Here is a 17,791-nt window from a genome sequence, read left to right on the forward strand (position 1 = left end):
GGATAATTGAAGACATGAGTTTGCCAAGAAAATTATTTACCAGTTTTTTAGTAAGTGCAATCCCTTTGGCTTCTTAAAATGCTGATATTGGACTGTAACATTTAGATTGATTGATTAACAACATATGGTTCATTACTGTAACCATGATTGCTAGGAAATGCAACAAGCATGTCTCTAAAGGCCTGTTCACACCAAGGACGATAACTATAATATTAACTGTGTTTCTGTAGCTCAATTGGTAGAGCATTGTGCTATCAAGCGCAAGGTTGGGGGTTCGATTCCCCAGTAACACATAATAGGTAAAGATTGATAGCCTGAATGCACTGGATTTGGATAAACGCATCTGCTAAATGCATTAATTTAACTGTACAGTTTTAATAGCCTTTCTAGTTATTTGAGAATTGAGACATCCAGTCTGAAAATAATGAAAAAACAAAAGAACAATATCTCTGAAATAACCAACTGATGAAAAAAAAATAGAGATCAGAGTTTGAATTGACTTTGAAGAGATTGAACATTTAAAACAGCAGACAACAAAAATGTTATGCCTCTTTTCTCAATACCAAGAACACAAATGTAAAAGTTGCATGATTTGTTGCATTCCGGGAGCAGTACCTTTAGCATTTTAAATGATGAATTATTTGTCATTTCCTAAAAACAGATGCCCTAGATCATAACATCATTATCATGTTGCAGACTCCGACAGAATTTCACATGCTGAAAGCCTAGAGAAACCACACATTCACTGTGGTTTGGGACTTGGTGGGGAACTCTGAATCTTCTCAGCTCAGAAATTCCCTCCAGTGGCAGAGCGTGACCAGGTTCTGCCACGTCCTCTTAGGTAACCGCTAATGAGCAACTTTCTAATCACTGCTCCTGGTCTCCATTAACCAGTAGAGCTATTATAGGGTGGAAGAAGGGGGCTCTTTTGAGAGAGGAAGCCCTACTTATGAAGAGCCAAGTAAAGATACGTGCATGACGGCAGAAGACTGAATGAGGTAAAACAAGGTTAGACCAGACGGAGGGTGTTGGGGAAGTAATTCTATTTTCTGGCCACTTCAGGAGCATTATTTGATCATTGCCTTGGGGAGGCACTTTTTATGTGGGGCTGGCTAGAAAAAGCATTTGGATGCCACTGTAAAAGTCACCCATGCTAGTATGTCATTGCAAGCAATACGTTCCTGCAGATGTCAGATCAAAAAGCTATCTTTGGCGATTTGTTTTATTATTAATATTGTTTTTTTTGTTTTGTTTTTTTGCTATTGTCCTAAGCAAGATGTTGCAGTGATGTGGTACTCACAGTCTCTGAATCCCAGTGTACAACTCCATGTCGACATCCCTCAAAGTCTGCAACCCAGACCAGTTCTCAATGTGTCTGCAAAACAAATCCAGAACATAGATTTAGAAGATATTCATCTGCAAATTCCCACTGGCCTGCAGAGAAGGCATAACGGTTGTGATTGGTTCAAAACAAAAACATGATAAACATTAGAAGTGCACTAAAATAAAACAAAAATCGTGACCAATAAGCTGTTAATGATTATGTTACGACAAATAACTGATAAAAGGCTGATTTTAAAATGATTTTGTACTTTTTCCTAAAAAACAAATAAATAAACAGAAATTAAATCGATATAATCAAATGAATAAACACACCACAAGTACATTTACCACAATCTACCACAACATTATAAATCCAACTTATAAAGAACATTTGATAAAGCCAAAAGTAAAGAAAAAAACAACAGATCCCAAAGAACAAAAATAGACAGCATTCATGATTTTTATCCAAGCAGCCCAATGCCGCTGCCAGTGGTTGACAGAAATAACTAGACCTCTTCAGAGCAGCTGTGACAAAATCCAGCTGGCATCATCGTTTTGTGAATTAGCAGCCATTACAACACAGACTCTGATTAATAAATGTTTTCAGAGGTTTGGCCAACGCCATAACTATGTTTCTAGAAGTTTTCCCCATCTCAAACTCTTTGGGCATCCGCTGCTAAACGCTGATAAACGCAGCCACTCAGAAGACAACAAGGGCTTGCCGACGAGCAGACAGAATTAAAGTTTGAGCTCTGTGTGTCATATTTAAGTGGAATATTAAAAAGTTTATTTTTCATGCCAATGCAGGTATACCAATTACAACCATTTTGGGTTCCCCAAAAATCCCTTTTAATGAACACTTCTTAAAAGATTTATTTTACAGTCCTGTTCCTCATGTACATACTATGTACTTATTATAGTAATTACAATAACTATGTAATAACTAGGTACTAACCCTGAACCTACCCCTAAACCTAACCCTACCCCATGAAGTTACCTTGTATTACCAGAACTTTCTTAGATAAATACACTGTAAGTACACTATAAGTACATGTTATTACACGTACTGTAAAATAAAGTGCAACCAGAAGTGTAAAAAATATTTTAATAGCTTTATTCAGTTTCATTCTATTGTCATCGTATGCGCTGAAAGTCATGATGATATTCAAAGATGATGTTCAAAGACTTGTACTTGTACTTTTGTACTTGGTGGAGAGACCTTCTTTTTTTCTAATCAGTGTTGTACTGTGAAAATGTGGTTTTGGAAGCCCTTCGGTTTGAAGGACTCTCTTGGCTGCAGGAAAGTGTTTTCCAGTGTCAGTGACAGAAGGTTTTAGATGAACAGCGGGAGGCTTCTGCCTCTTTAGCATCTGTATTCAGCTCATAGAGGACAGCCTGGAGACATATGTTGATATACTGTACCAGCCAGGCTCTCATTATAACAGCAAACAAACATCACTGAGAAACTAATAAAAAGAGAAGAAGTGGCACACTTATAGACTTAAACAAATAAAGTATAATGAGAAACCAAAAAAATATAGGAATTCATAAAAATAAACAGAGATGCATAGTTATTTTAATATAGACAAAAAAATGCAGCCAATGTTTTATTATTTGTACAGTTACGAGATTCGGTCAGTCTATGTCTTTTGGCAAAAAAAAAAAAAAAGCAATTTTTGCCATGTCACACTAATTTTATATAATTTTACTCTGACTGAACATATTTATTGATAAGAATATTGCTCTGATTATAAAAATGGGGAAAATTATGACAACCTGTCAAATGTAGCCAGTAATTTCATTGATGATGCGTACTGACACTGACTCTAGCTCACTATTACTCATTGTCTGGTGCTCCCAAATCACATTCCGTTTCACAATTTATGGCTAGTTTAAATTACCCACAATGCAATTACACCTAAGCTAATGAGAAAGTGTTTAATTGAAGAGACGGCAGCACATTCCTTGGAGCATTTGGCTTGTCAGCTATGCAAATTCACACACTTGTAGCTTGCTGTTGTGGAAACGTGATTCCCCGAGGTCTCCCCCCTCGTCCGTTGACAGGAAGTGGCGCTTGGCACCTGATGGCTAGCGGATCGAGCTGGGTAGGCCATTCTGAGACGCTCCTAAAGGAATCCGAAGTCTTAATCGCTTATTTATCTCTGGCACTTAACGACAAATGATTAAAAACTTCTGGGATTTGCCACTGTGTCATGCTCTGGATACTGTCAGTTCAGTCATTCAGTGGCTCAAGCACTTCTCTCTCGATCACTCATTCGCTCGCACATACAAACACCCAGATGCTGTTTTTCTTAACACTGCAGTAAGCAGCTGCATGACACACATCTCCAATAGCAGTGCCCGGGAAATAACAAGCCGCCCTCCATCTGTTGCTAGCATCAGGTTTTCTGAGCTCGGCTTGCACATATTTACATCAGACATAGAAATGTAATAATGTCCATATCTGTTTTGAACATGTCAAGCGTCTACACTTGGTGTGTATATGTATGAGTGGACATATGTGGGTGCATTTATGTGGAAAAAAATCCTGCATTGAAAAGCCTCGATGCACAGTCCAATTGGTTACCACACCTGAGTCTAATTATGAATTATATTTATTTCAGATAGTTGAACGGGGGCTGTTTGAGCGGTGTAAGATTGAGAGCTTGTCTTTTCATCGCAATAGTCTTATGACATGGCACTCAGACTAAAGTAGTTCCACAAATACTGATCTTCAACCATTTTTTTGAAAATGAAAAAGGTCACATGATTGGGCAAATCACACACACACAAAATGTCAAACCAGTTAACAGTAATTTTTCTACAAATACAAAATCCTGTCATCATTTACGTCCCCTTGGAATTATAAGGTTTTATCTACGTTCTGGGTAGTTTTGAGATATTGAGCTTTAAAGTTTTTGTGTTCCATAGACTTCTGTAGATAGAACCTTTTTGTTTTTTCAATAAAAAATCCCAAAATGTACACAAATGAACTTAAAATAAAACATCACATAATGTAAATAAATTGACACAGAATAAGAATATGTGAATAACTCAATTTTGACAAAAATGTCAGATAGAACCGTATAATTCCAAGGGGACGTTATGTTGTTCCAAACGTACTTTTTGTGGAGAAATAAAAGAGACATTTTGAAGAATGTTATAGTATCTATATTGTATAATGTGGCTGTCAAGCAGTGTTGTTATTGTAAAACAAAAAATATTACAAATAATTAAAAAATTACTAATTTTGTTCATTAAAATAAATATATTAAAATAAAGGAAAATTACTAAAAATAAAACTATACTTAAATATATATATATTAATACATTTATACAAAAAATAAAAAAATTAAGAAAATGGCATAAAATTACCAAAAATGTATCGACAATTTAAATAAAAGCTGGCCATATAAAGAAAGGTAATTCAAAATAACCATAAATACGCACATATACAGTAAACAGCCTCCCTAAGTCATTCTATCTGAGAAAATTTAATTTGTTTTTTACTTTCCCATTATAATATCTTGCCCATATATCCATATAGAGTTTTTTGGTAATTTTTGGAGTTTGAAAGCCTCGGTACCCATTCATGTTCATTATATACAAAAGCATAAACAGTCTTCAAAACATCTCCTTTTGTGTTGCATAGAAGAAAATCAATCAGGTTTGAGACAACATGAGGACAAGTCACATCCAGTTATCAGCCAACAGCATGATTTTTCACAGTTCTTTGAGCACATGTCAGCGTTTCTTTAAATGCTGAATAGATTCTGCAGATTGCGCTTAAATCTACAGTTGAAGACGTGAAGAAATCGAAATTTGGAGGGGGAGTTGAATGGTGATGGATTAAACCGATCTGAAATTGTGAGCTGGGTTTTTACCCCTGTGACTAACTAACACATCGACTAATTGATGGGTCCATTGATTGTGCAGTGCAGTTTCTAAATGACCAGTAATGAGTCAAAGAACAGATCCAGAGTGTCTGTAGAACAAGTACCAAAAGTAGATGCATCTTCCTATGGCTCCCGTACACCGATTTGGCCCTCTTTAGTCATAATATCATAACAGATTCATTAAAAAAAATATTGTAAACAAGCATTCCTGTGAGGGTTCATTAAATATGCATGATGGTTTTCTATAATAAAGAGAATGTCTTGATTTAAGCACAATATTGTTTATTGCAGAGATTTAACAGTTACTTTTATGGTCAAACTGTCCCTTTGACACTTCATTTCTGCCTTTAAAACAACATGCTGCCATAAAACATCATAAATTTAAAAGGTTTATGTCACCGTGATTATAAGAAAATGGTTATTGTAAAAGAAACGCCACAGTTTCCAACCATAAAACGAAGGCTGTTTTCCATATTTGAGCAAAAGCTTTACATGACATTGCCATCTCAGCACTCTTCCGCAGAACGCAGAAGAAGGTATTTTACAGAATGTGCTAGCTGCTCTCTCGCATACAACAACAATAAAGTTATTTGGGTTTAGCGAGACACGAGTGTAAGAAAATTATGACCGGATAAATACACATCCATTTTGTGAATAACAACAAAAGCTGTTATCTAAGACGGGTCCCCACAGAAAAGCAAAGCCCTACTTTTTGTTTTTTGTTTTTTTTTGTTTTTCCCACCAAAAGCTAATAGAAGATACCTGTTTTTTTTGAGAATAACAACACAGAGCTGCAGCGAACAAGATAAGCATGGCTTGTTTTAAATCCCAGGTTAACATAAAAAGCTTGCAGCAAGTGCAAGTCAGACGAAAAGTCAGACATTACATTAAAAACAGCGCAAAGGAAAGTTATGGTATAGTAAACTTAAGGACTTAAACTATTAATTTAAAACTGGAAAGTTTGAAAAGAAATTGAATAAATAAATAATAACTAACTAAAACTAAAACATGATAGTCAACAATTCAAGTTAACTGTTTGGTGTGTGTGTGTGTGTGTGTAGTTGTGTATGCATGTATGTATGTATGAATTGATTTAAAACAAGTTATCTTTATGTCGATAGATAGATAGTACAGCACCACGTCCCAGTCCTCCTAAAACATCTAGCCCCATTTTCGAAACAGCATCGCAACAGGAGGGATTGGTCTGAGTTTCATAAATATTCCAGTATTGGAGATCTGCATATGCTCTCCGCTTGATGTAGGGAACCTGAGAGACGGAGCAGAACGCTGGAAGACTGCCAGCTCTAAATCTTCCCTTCACTTCAGCTTTAGGTGAAGAATGAATACAAAGTCATGGTGAGTTACTGAACCATTCCAATAATTAACTTCATGTAGCATGACGCTGGCGTAGTGAGATCTGACAACCCCACAAAACTTCATTTCTCTTTCTATTGTTGTTTCTTCCTTTCCTTCCATTCGGTCGTTAATGTGACAGATGCACAGCCAAAGCTATAGTCCAGATCATTTATTTTACACATCAGTGACCCAACTTCTTCGCACACTGAAAAGAAATGCTAAAAATAATCAAGGAGCCAGTCATCAAACTCCACGCAACCCTAACCCAGCATCCATGCATGTCTTCAGATGCATCTGGGACCACCCTTACAAGAATATCCAGGAATAAAATTCACTTGTTGACATATAAGCAAAGAGTACTTTTTTATGAGGCAAATCTTAAAATATGCTGAAGCAGAAGCTTCCACTAACCTTTGAAACACCATGTTTTAAGTCATTGGTTGACTGTCCACTTTGCATCTGAACTCACTACAAAGTGCCAGAATCTTCGCCCAGAAAAGAAGCATAAAGCAGAATTATGTTTACATGTATGCAGTCCAAAGTCATTTTAAAGTTACATATATATTCAGATATATCTTTAGTAGTTTTAGTGCTTGAATTTAAAAAGTATTTCAAATATTTGCCAAGTCAAATATATAGATTTTGCTTAGGGTTTTCACTTTATATTTATATTTTAGCTTTATTTCAATTACAAAAGTAATTTTAAATAATTTATTCGTAATTCTCCCAAGATAGAAATAACACTAGACTGAGAAATTTAATATTGTAAAACATTTTTAAATGCCAGTAATCAGAACAAATTTGACAGACTTAAATTACTAAATAGATAATTTAAAAAAATAAAAATAATATATATATATATATATATATATATATATATATATATATATATATATATATATATATATATATATATATATATATATATATATATATATATATATATATATATACGTATATACATACATATATATATATATATATATATATACGTATATACATACATATATATATATATATATATATATATATATATATATATATATATATATATATATATATATACACACATATATATACATATATACGTATATACATACATATATATATATATACGTATATACATACATATATATATATATATATATATATATATATATATATATATATATATATATATATATACACATATATATACATATATACGTATATACATACATATATATATATATATATATATATATATATATATATATATATATATATATATATATATATATATATACACACATATATATACATATATACGTATATACATACATATATATATATATATATATATATATATATATATATCAATGACGGCGAAAGATTTAAACTTAATTATTCGATCGAATTTGAATTCAAATACAAAAAAAATCTTGCTAAAAAACGGTTAGTAATACAGTAACATTTGTTACATTTACAAAAGCTATTTGTAGTTTTTCATACTTTATTTTTGTCTGCAAACATCATGCTAAAACCACTGGAACACGCTAGACAGGAACCATAGCTATAAACAGTGACAAAAATAACCACATTTGGAAACACAGTGGTAAAGTAGGTTTTAAAAATCCTTTCAGGGTCTGAAATCCAAAAGCCCACCCCTTGTCCCAAGGGCTGCACCAGTGCAAAGACCTCAACTCAGCGGGGCACAGAAATCACAGAGATGACACTGAGGATCTGAAAGCCATCAGACAAACTTGCACTGCTTCTCAAAGCCGTGTATCAGCTCCAAAGAAACACAGGGTGCTTTTTTTCTGCAGCCGGACCCCTGCGGCAGTCCATGAGGCTAAGCCGATGACTGCGCTTCAGCCAGAGATGGAAGAGAAGCCACAGAAAGGTGCAGAAGAGCCAAGGGAGGTCGTTTGTCCTTTTCTTTTTTCTCCCTCCATCTCTGCCGCCCCTGATCTCAGCAGTGAATCCGCCCACTCGCTCGGCTGTGCACTGGAACCCGCAGCTTTCAAGACTGCTTTCTTACCACCTACAGAACCAGCCTACACGAAGTCAAAAATCAGCCCTCAAATCCTTCATCTATTTCCCCCTAAAAAGCTATTTAATTGTAATACTTCTATGCTGGTAGTCCAAACACACCTAATGACTGAAAGTAAACGGTGGTCTGTACAGTTAATATCACAGGAAACACTCACATGAACATGTACGCTGCTTATATTAGCATATTGCTTTCATCCCAGCGCCGATGTTCTGGATCAACAAGCCCTCGTCAGCATGAGGTACGGCCGTATTATGCAGAGTCTGCAATTTATTCTAATCCAACCCGGGGTTGTAAAAACAAGCACATATCTGAAAGCAATGATGCAATTCCAGCTCGTGCTCTATTCAGTGTCCTGCACCAAACATATTCATGCTTTAACGTAAAAGAGGGACAGAATAAAAGACATTCGTTTACCAGATACAGAAGACTGCTACTTGATATTTAAATGTTACTCAATTCAAAGAGTTAGACAAAAGTGTTTTCTACCGATGCACTGAACCATAAATTAACATTACCACTATATATTGTTATTTTGGTAACGTTTTACAGTAAGGTTCAATTATTTATAATAATTGTTATAACATAGTAATCTTAAAGTTATAATATAATAACAGTTGCACATACTATGATTAATAATAATTTAAAAATGTCTAAGATACATTTTCAACATGTTTAACATCAATCTATACCATTCAAATGTTTGGGTTTGGTAGGATTATTTATTTATTTACTTTACTCAACAAGGATGCATTAAATTGAACAAAAGTGACAGGAAATAGTTTTGAACTTAAAGAAAATGTATCACGATCTGCACAAGTGTATTCAACATAAATAATATAAATGTTTCTTGAGCACCAAATCAGCAAATTAGAAGAATTTCAGCTTTTTTTTTTTTACTGTATTTTTGATCAAATAAATTATTGATTCATCAATCAAGCAATCGTCAACAAAAAATTCAAGCTTTCACTGTTTTGTTTGCATTCACAAATGCCAAAAAGTTTTTATCATTCAAAATGAGTGGAAATAGTCAAAGAGTGCTGCATGTGGAGCTGAAAAACGTTTCTGATTCATACTGGAAATCAGTGGATCAGCGGGTTAAAACAGCTTGTAGACCCCAGCCACACATTATATATCATTTAACACATTTAAACCACAGCACTGCTTAAAGTCATCACAAAACGCCACTTGTCTAAAAACCTGGAAACACAGTGGCTTGCTGTGTGACGCCATGATCATTTGCAGCAGAGCTTTGTGCGTGTGCTAAAAATGGATCCATCAAAACACGCTGAGAAAATGGGCTTCACCTGTGAATACAGCTGCACCCTTAAATGGGAAACTTTATCTGATTCATACAGTTCCATTAAATGTCCGGGGTCACTGTGGACAGAGAATACTAAAGATGGTTGCCATGGAAACTCTGCTTTTGTTAGAATATTCCCTAAACACCGGATATATATATATATATATATATATATATATATATATATATATATATATATATATAACTTTAAATCACTCTTGGAAACAAAACTGAAGGTGAGAACTGCATTAAAATGTTCTTTAGTTTGAGCTGTTGGCTGATTTTACATTTTTTAACTCATTATTAAAATTAGCCCAAATTCAATGGAGGTGTTCAAGCATTGTTCAAGCACAAATTGTTACATGACATCATAAAACAGAATAACAATTTAAACAGTATTATTATTATTATTATTATTATTATTATTATTATTATTATTATTATTATTATTATTGTTATTATTGTTATTATTATTATAAGCAATAATATTCTAATGTTAAACAGAAGCAAATTATTAGATTATAAAGCATTGTTATTTGGTATAAAATAGAATATTTAGAAAATGATGATGATGATGATGATGATGATTAATATCAGCAAATATATTATAATATAAAACAGTATTGTAGTTTTTTATTTATACTATTTTATAATATAATGAATTAAATTGTTACATAATTAAAATTTTTTAAATGACATTATAAAATATAACAACAATTTTACAATTATTATTAATATTTTTATTATTATTATTATTATTATTATTATTATTATTAGCAATTATTTTATAATATAAAACAGAAGCATTATTTGGTATAATATAGAATAACTATTTAAAAATGTATGATGATGATTAGCAAATATATTAGAATATAAAACAGTATTGTTGTTTTTAATTTATTCTATTTCATAATATAACGAAGTAAATTATTAAATTATAAAACCAGTTATTTGGTATAAAATAGACTTAAAATTTTAATTATTCTATTATATATCTAACATACAGGTAGAAATGAAGGCATCTGACAAGAATACTGACGCCTTTCACGTCAGCCTACAAAATCCTCCCGCTTACTGCTGCATCTCAAGGTTGCTGAAATAAGAAGTTGGGTGGGTCGGCTGCAGCTCAGGCAGAGCAGGCTACAGGTCTGAGCTGAATGAAGGTGCACACACTTGCAAACTGGATTAAGATAGCCTTGTGTTGTCATCAGCATTTCTGTTAACACTGAAATAGTCCAGAGCATGGCATGCCACAAGAGCCGGGCTGTCAGGAGAAAATAGGGGATCATATCCTTCTGGCACCAGGCCACGTGAGCCCGGAAGAAAGAAAATAGGGGCTGCCACTGCTTAGTGTAAAATAATGGGTTTCAAGCACCTGCCATCTGCAAGACCTGATAAATAGGGATTGAAAGAGAAACTTAAGTCAGCCCTGCTGAGGGAAGTTATTTGCCATACCCTTTAAATATTTGGTTTTATAGCTTTATGATTGGGCTTTATGAGCTGAAAACTGCATATTTCATCTCCAGGTCTCACATCTTTTGGCTCTTTTATGAGATCTGTATCACATACTGCATGCTTGTTAGCATGCAAACCCCAGTCTGTTATCTTGGAAACTCAATGTTACAAAGCTCTTAAAGTAAAGCTAGATCATAACACTTCAAATAACACATTCATATTTATAGGAGAGCATATTGTGGAAACCTTCGGCCCAATACAGGCCTGTAATAATAAACTGCACTACAGTAACATAAATGTCATCAATTTGCTTTGCATCAACAGTAAAGGTCTTCACAAAATCATCCTGGCACAAAGATAGAAACCTGGCTTGACAGAAAAATTTCCTCTAAATCCCTCTAAAGCAGGAATCCTCCAAGATTCACTTCCCTGTGGAGTTTAGCTCTAACCCTTTTATGCATGCTAATCAATGTCTTCAGGACCTTATTCACTGAAATCTTTCATATATGTACGCACGGTAACCCTACACTGCTGTGTCAGTAAGCTAAACTGACCAGCTAATGGAGGCACACAAGCATTAGATCTTTTTTTACTTTCTCTCCAATTTCCGAGATGGTTTGTCAATGCTAACAACGTTGCTCTTTAGTTACTTTTAAGTCTAATAATGTGTCAGACACCATAGTTGCGCTTGTTGGTTGTCTCTGTGCCTACTGGGCCGTGATTTATTTGAAGTCCTACTTCAAATGGTGGCTAGCCGCTGGTGAAGCTAATATATGCAATGTCCAATGTCATTGTGATTTTTACAGATTGTAAATGAGAGCTGGCATTAGCGTCCTCCTGGCCAAAGAGCCCTGTTCGGCTGTAGCTAATGGTTTTAGATTAACACTAAACCCAATTACTGTTTCAGGCCGGAGAAATCAAAGAAAAGTGTAAAAATCCTCTCATTAGTCAGAGCATATGACATTGTTTTATCCTCATTAAAGACTCAGTGCCTCACAGAGCGGTTTAAAAAAAATAAAAAATAAAAATATTAGGGTAAGATGCACCAAGCTTCCAAGCCAGTCACAAATCTCCATGACTTTATTCACCGCTCAAGACCAGCTGCCATAATAGATAAATGTGAGGGCACTGATCATTGAACACCACTCAAAACACTTCATTGTCTTTCTATGAGGTTCAAAAGGCCTTTGAAATTAATAAATGACGGTTTTAATGAGTTAAATGGATCAATAATGTGTGCATGTCGCAAACATCGGCACACATGGTCCTCCTGTTGTCGTACTTGCAGCCAAATGTGCGCTGTCTCTGGCAGCGAATCCCACCCTAGATTCAAGCCACTTAATCAGATCTGCATTAAAAGCACAAGCTGATCTTATTGAATAGATCTTGTTTAAATGTGATGGAGCTAATGGGAATAAAGCAATACAAAGCCATTCGAATAATTTGTCTATGACAACATTTCTGTAAAATTATATTACATTGCTTCTTGCATGTTTTACGACACTTTAAAAGGAAAATGTCCAGTTTGTGGTTAGTAAAATGTGCTAAAATCAAGTTTGAAAATAATAATACCACCTACACTAAACTGTACCTTAAACTTAATCAAGTCTTTTTTTTATTTATTATATTACGTTGCTTCTTTCAAATTTTGCACCACCAAGTGAAATATCCTGAAAGTGGCACTTAAAGCATGTTCAACTTTTTGTTCAACATATCAGCTCAATGCTATTACACTGGTTGATGTACATATCATGAAATGTCCAAGAGCCTCCGGTGAGTGGCACTAAAAGATTTTTTAACTGGGGACCCCCTCGAAATGCAATTTGACTAGTTTTGGGCAAGTTTTGAGTAACAATTGGGTGGGTTTTCTTGCGAAAACCTGGCAACCCTTCCCTCAACACAGTGCAGCAACATTTCTGTAAAATATAATGCTTCTTGCATGTTTTACAACATTCTCAACATAAATTGTGACCTGTGTTTCACAGAATTCATTGGCGAGAGCTGAACATCGCAAGTGTACCAGGTGAGTTAACAAGCAAGTTTACTGCATCAAACAAGCCATAGATATGGAGCTGTGGTAAGAGTTTTGAGGTGGCCAATCAATGCCATGAATTCAAATTCCAACAGGGCTCAGCAGGAGAGAAGGCGTAAGATCATAGCATTGAAAATGACCGTTTTCAGAAAGCAGTCTGAATTCTCTACCTCTGAGGTCATACTGTCCCGTCTGTGTCACAAAGCGAGCTATAAACAGCAAGCTAGCATGACTAAAGCATCACAAGCCCTTTCATTTCATCCACTGCAGAAGCCTTAAGCGACTCACAGTTTGTTTCCAAAATCATCAGCATTTTCCCTCACCAAGGCCGTGCGTTTCCTGCCTCTAGACCCCAGCGAGAGAGGGATTGTTCGCGCTGTGCATGTTTTGGAGTGGTGGGAGGATGGAGATGAGTCATAAGAGCAGACATGATCGCAGCAAGAAATATAAAGGAACCCATCTGGAGCATCTTAGGATCGCATATGCATATAAGTTGTTGATATAGGCCGGCTGAAAGAGCATGTGATTGAGAAGCTTCCCAGGTCTGCTCGTAACTGTGTGCTATGATTGAAAGCTCACCGACAGTGCCCAGACACTGTTAAATGATTGATCTCACCTCCAGTCTAACAAGAGGACTTCGTCAGCGCTGCATAAGCTCGTCTTTGATAGACAGCTTCCTCACCACCCCACCAATGCCCTCACTTGTCTCCCACCCACGACCGCACCAGTCATTACCTTTATGCTGCGAGTGGGCAGACTGGTTGTGCACTGGAGAAGATGGGAGGTAGAAATCCGTATTACTTCTTTGAGTATGACGGTTTCAAATAATCGACTTATAAGGTTGAGGATCGACTATTTAAGCAGATTTATGAATGAACAGTGAATGAAAATACAGTTTAACTAAAGCACCTTGCTAGTGTATTAATTAACTTACCCAAATGCATCCTAAATATATGGAATTAAGCAGATATATACACACAATAAACATATTACAACTCAGATCTGCAAAGTTGCAGGAGTGAATCAATCTATATGCTAGTCGCAGTATAAAAGTATTCAATTTTTAACAGCCTATAAAACCATTGGGTTTCCCGTTCATATAGCACCCCCATATGACCTTTTTCACAGAAGTGTAGCTAAGAGATATTATATTAAACATATATTATATTATAATCAAATGCCATTTTAGTCAAATTTACTTGAATGAACATTACAAAATACTGACTACATTTTATTTTATTTTTACAATTTTAAACTATGATTTAAACTAATAAAAAATAATAATAATAACAATACTGACTTGTAACAAACCCTCTAAACTACACTGGTTGCTTCCAGTTGCCTGATCAACAGCTCGACTTTCATCGTCAAACACTTACATTCCGTTGAGGAACAAAACACACTGATTACATTACTAGCACATAAATACACACACACACACACACACACACACACAGACACACAAACACACTAAACCTGACATTGTAATCACCCTTGTTAGTGGCCACTGCAGAGATATGGCATGCATTTCAGTGCAAGACTTTTTTTTTCTACTCACAGCTCCAGAAAGCAGAATGAAAAATTGCATTTCATAAACTCAATCTGCCCTGTTATTGCTTTATGGCGTGTGCACTAAATCCTCTATTGTGTGGACCTTAAGGTGGCACATAAATTTCACACATTACTGTGTGTTATTTTAGATTAGGGCGGCTGCAATAACGCATCCTCAGGGCTGTCAGAGACAACATGTTTCTCATTTCCCATATTTTATCAGCTCGTGGCTAGGGTTGGGAACCGAGAACCGCTCCTCCAGAACCTGATCCGTTTCTTGACAAGAACCGGAACCGGAGGCAATTAATATTTTTCGGTCCCAAAAACGGTAGTGTGATGCTTGACCGAGTGCTGTGAGCGGCCTTAATTGTGTGGGCATTTCCCATAAAGGATGTCACAAATCAAAACACCGCCCTGGCTCTGTAATTACTGAGCACATTGTTTCATTGTTGGGTCTTGGGTGGAGTAACCGGGTTTTCTTAACCGAATGGGGTTCCAGCACATTGAACTACATTAAACCGTACCGACGACATTCTCTGAAGACTTAGTAAACATGGGGGAATAGTACCTCCCACAAAAACCCAGTCACAGAGACTTGAAAGGGTGCAGATAACACGAAAATAAAGAGTTGAGGGTTTGTTGATAAAAGCTGTCAGACTGTTCTGAAACAGAGAACTTGATGTGTGTGTTACAGGCCAGACGGTGTGCAGGATGTGTGCTTTTGTGTTGTTTTTTGGAGACTACCTCATGCTGAGTGGGTTTGGAGTGCATCAACCAAGTGGCACATCTCATTGAGATCAAGTTAGTTGATATAGCCACCATTATGTGATGCCGTGGACTGAAGGCTGAATGGATGCCAACCACCGAACTGAATGCAATGCGAATGTCACATAACAATTACTTTTCATGGAGTGTATTATGAATCGAAAAACAATTAATTTATTGTTTATTATATAGATAATTACTGTCTTTTAATTTTATAATAGTAAGTTGTAATTGAAATAATGAGTATGCACACACACACAACATGTGCACAATTATTATATTTAAACTACATATACTATTATTTTAATGTTACTTCTTATACATTATTATTATTACAACTCTTTACTCTTCCAAGTCTCCGAATTGGTGTAAAAACCTCATTCAGAAGTGGCTTCTCAGATCACAGTCTCAACCTGGGCTTCATTCTTGTATCTGAATGTGATGAGATTGAGCACAATACCATGCCCTGTCAATAGCACTTGCCAGAAATAACTTTATGAATAATACAACACAGGGTCTGCCCTCTTCTTGCACAAAGGCACCCAAGAGAGGGGTGCTTTGACTCTCTCTTTCCCACCAGGGTGCACGTATATCTATACGCACATAAACTCTATAGACATAACTTTGGGACACAACGCAGCTCTGAAGCACACAGTAGTTCTCTCTACATGCCCACAAGCACGCACTCTTCAATTATTCCACAGACAGCTATGAAATCATCATGAGCCGCTCTGCCCCTGACATCTCCTCACTGAGCAGCTACACAAGGAACTGATCTCTCTCCATCTTTCCTAACTAATTCTGAAAGGTGGAAGAAGGGATGAGCCGGGCAGGGAGCACATCAGGGTTCTGCTATCAAACCCCATGTGTTCTTCACCCGCTGATGGGAAATAAAGCATGCAGGCTTTCTGGCAGACGGGATCTTCTCACTTTGAGGAATTCAATTAGGTGGGAAAGACAGATATGGGGTCAGACTTAAAGACATGATCCAGGGGCTCAGCTCTTTCTAAAGGGTATTCGTAACAAGTGGGGGGTGGTGCGTCTTTCAGCGAAGAGAATTAAGGAGACATGCTCAATCCCCGAACTCATCCACTCTCGAGAGATGATTGTTGAAATCTCTCATCTTTCTTTCTCGCGGTCTCTCGCTCTCGACAGACCTGCAATTAAAGCTTTGGAGCAAGAGACTCCATCAGCAAATGTCTAGCTCCTTACAAATGGAGACACAAAAGTCTGGCATTCAGAACAAATGTCAATCAACAATTGATGTCTTTGTTAGTTATAGTGCGTTTACGTCTGAAAGAGTCTATTTATGAGTAGAACAAGCACCACAAAGTCATAATAAGAGTGGGAAACTCTGTGTTGGAGGAATATTGTCAAGAAAATATGACAATATGCAATAGGTGCAGTGGTAAATTTGTTAAAATGAATAAAATTGCTAATTAATTAATTTATTGTTCATTAACGTTTTGAATCAGTTTTTATTTTTATATTTTGTTTATGTTTTCATTTTCATTTTATAGTTTTAGTAATTTTATTTGGTGTAATTTTCAGTTTTTTTTTTTGTTATTGTTGTTGTTTTAGTCATATTTAGTCGATTTTATTTAAGTTTTATTTATTTTATTACATCAAATTAAACTAAATTCAAATAAGAAATATTGCTTTGTCAACTATTTGAAATAATATGTTTTTATTTTTAAGATTATTTTAATTAATGTTTATTTTATTTAAAGTAACCAAAAAATCAGTTTTATTTTTAGTTAATTATTATAACCCTGACAACTATGAAATAATACATAGTAATTTAGTTTACAGCACCTTTATAAACTGCATAAAAATGCATATGCAAATTTTTTTATTCACACTGTAGAACTGGAGTAAGAAAAAAAACTTGCTGTATTATTTGCTCCCACCAAAGTAATGTGAATGCACCTGATGTCATAATTAAGACTTACCCAACTAAAAAAAAACATCTTCCCAGGTAAGAAGGACTCAAATGCACAATCATTTGACTGTACACTTAACAACCTAGCTTACAGCATAGAAATACAGCTACAACTGGCAACTATGCAACCTAGCCT

At 35.4% G+C, this 17,791-nt stretch overlaps 1 protein-coding gene across 3 annotated transcripts in view; it reads right to left on the reverse strand.

Moving 5' to 3' along the window:
- LOC127947250 (NT-3 growth factor receptor-like) overlaps positions 1 to 17,791 on the reverse strand; it is a 248,372-nt gene that overhangs the window by 148,284 nt on the left and 82,297 nt on the right. For all 3 annotated transcript variants that reach the window (XM_052544244.1, XM_052544243.1, XM_052544242.1), the window contains one exon: positions 1,301 to 1,375. In XM_052544244.1, the coding sequence (XP_052400204.1) occupies positions 1,301 to 1,329 (29 nt within the window). In that variant the 5' untranslated portion in view covers positions 1,330 to 1,375. The remainder of the gene's footprint in view (positions 1 to 1,300; positions 1,376 to 17,791) is intronic.

Source organism: Carassius gibelio, chromosome A25 (genome assembly GCF_023724105.1).
Source record: "Carassius gibelio isolate Cgi1373 ecotype wild population from Czech Republic chromosome A25, carGib1.2-hapl.c, whole genome shotgun sequence".
Classification (NCBI taxonomy): domain Eukaryota; kingdom Metazoa; phylum Chordata; class Actinopteri; order Cypriniformes; family Cyprinidae; genus Carassius; species Carassius gibelio.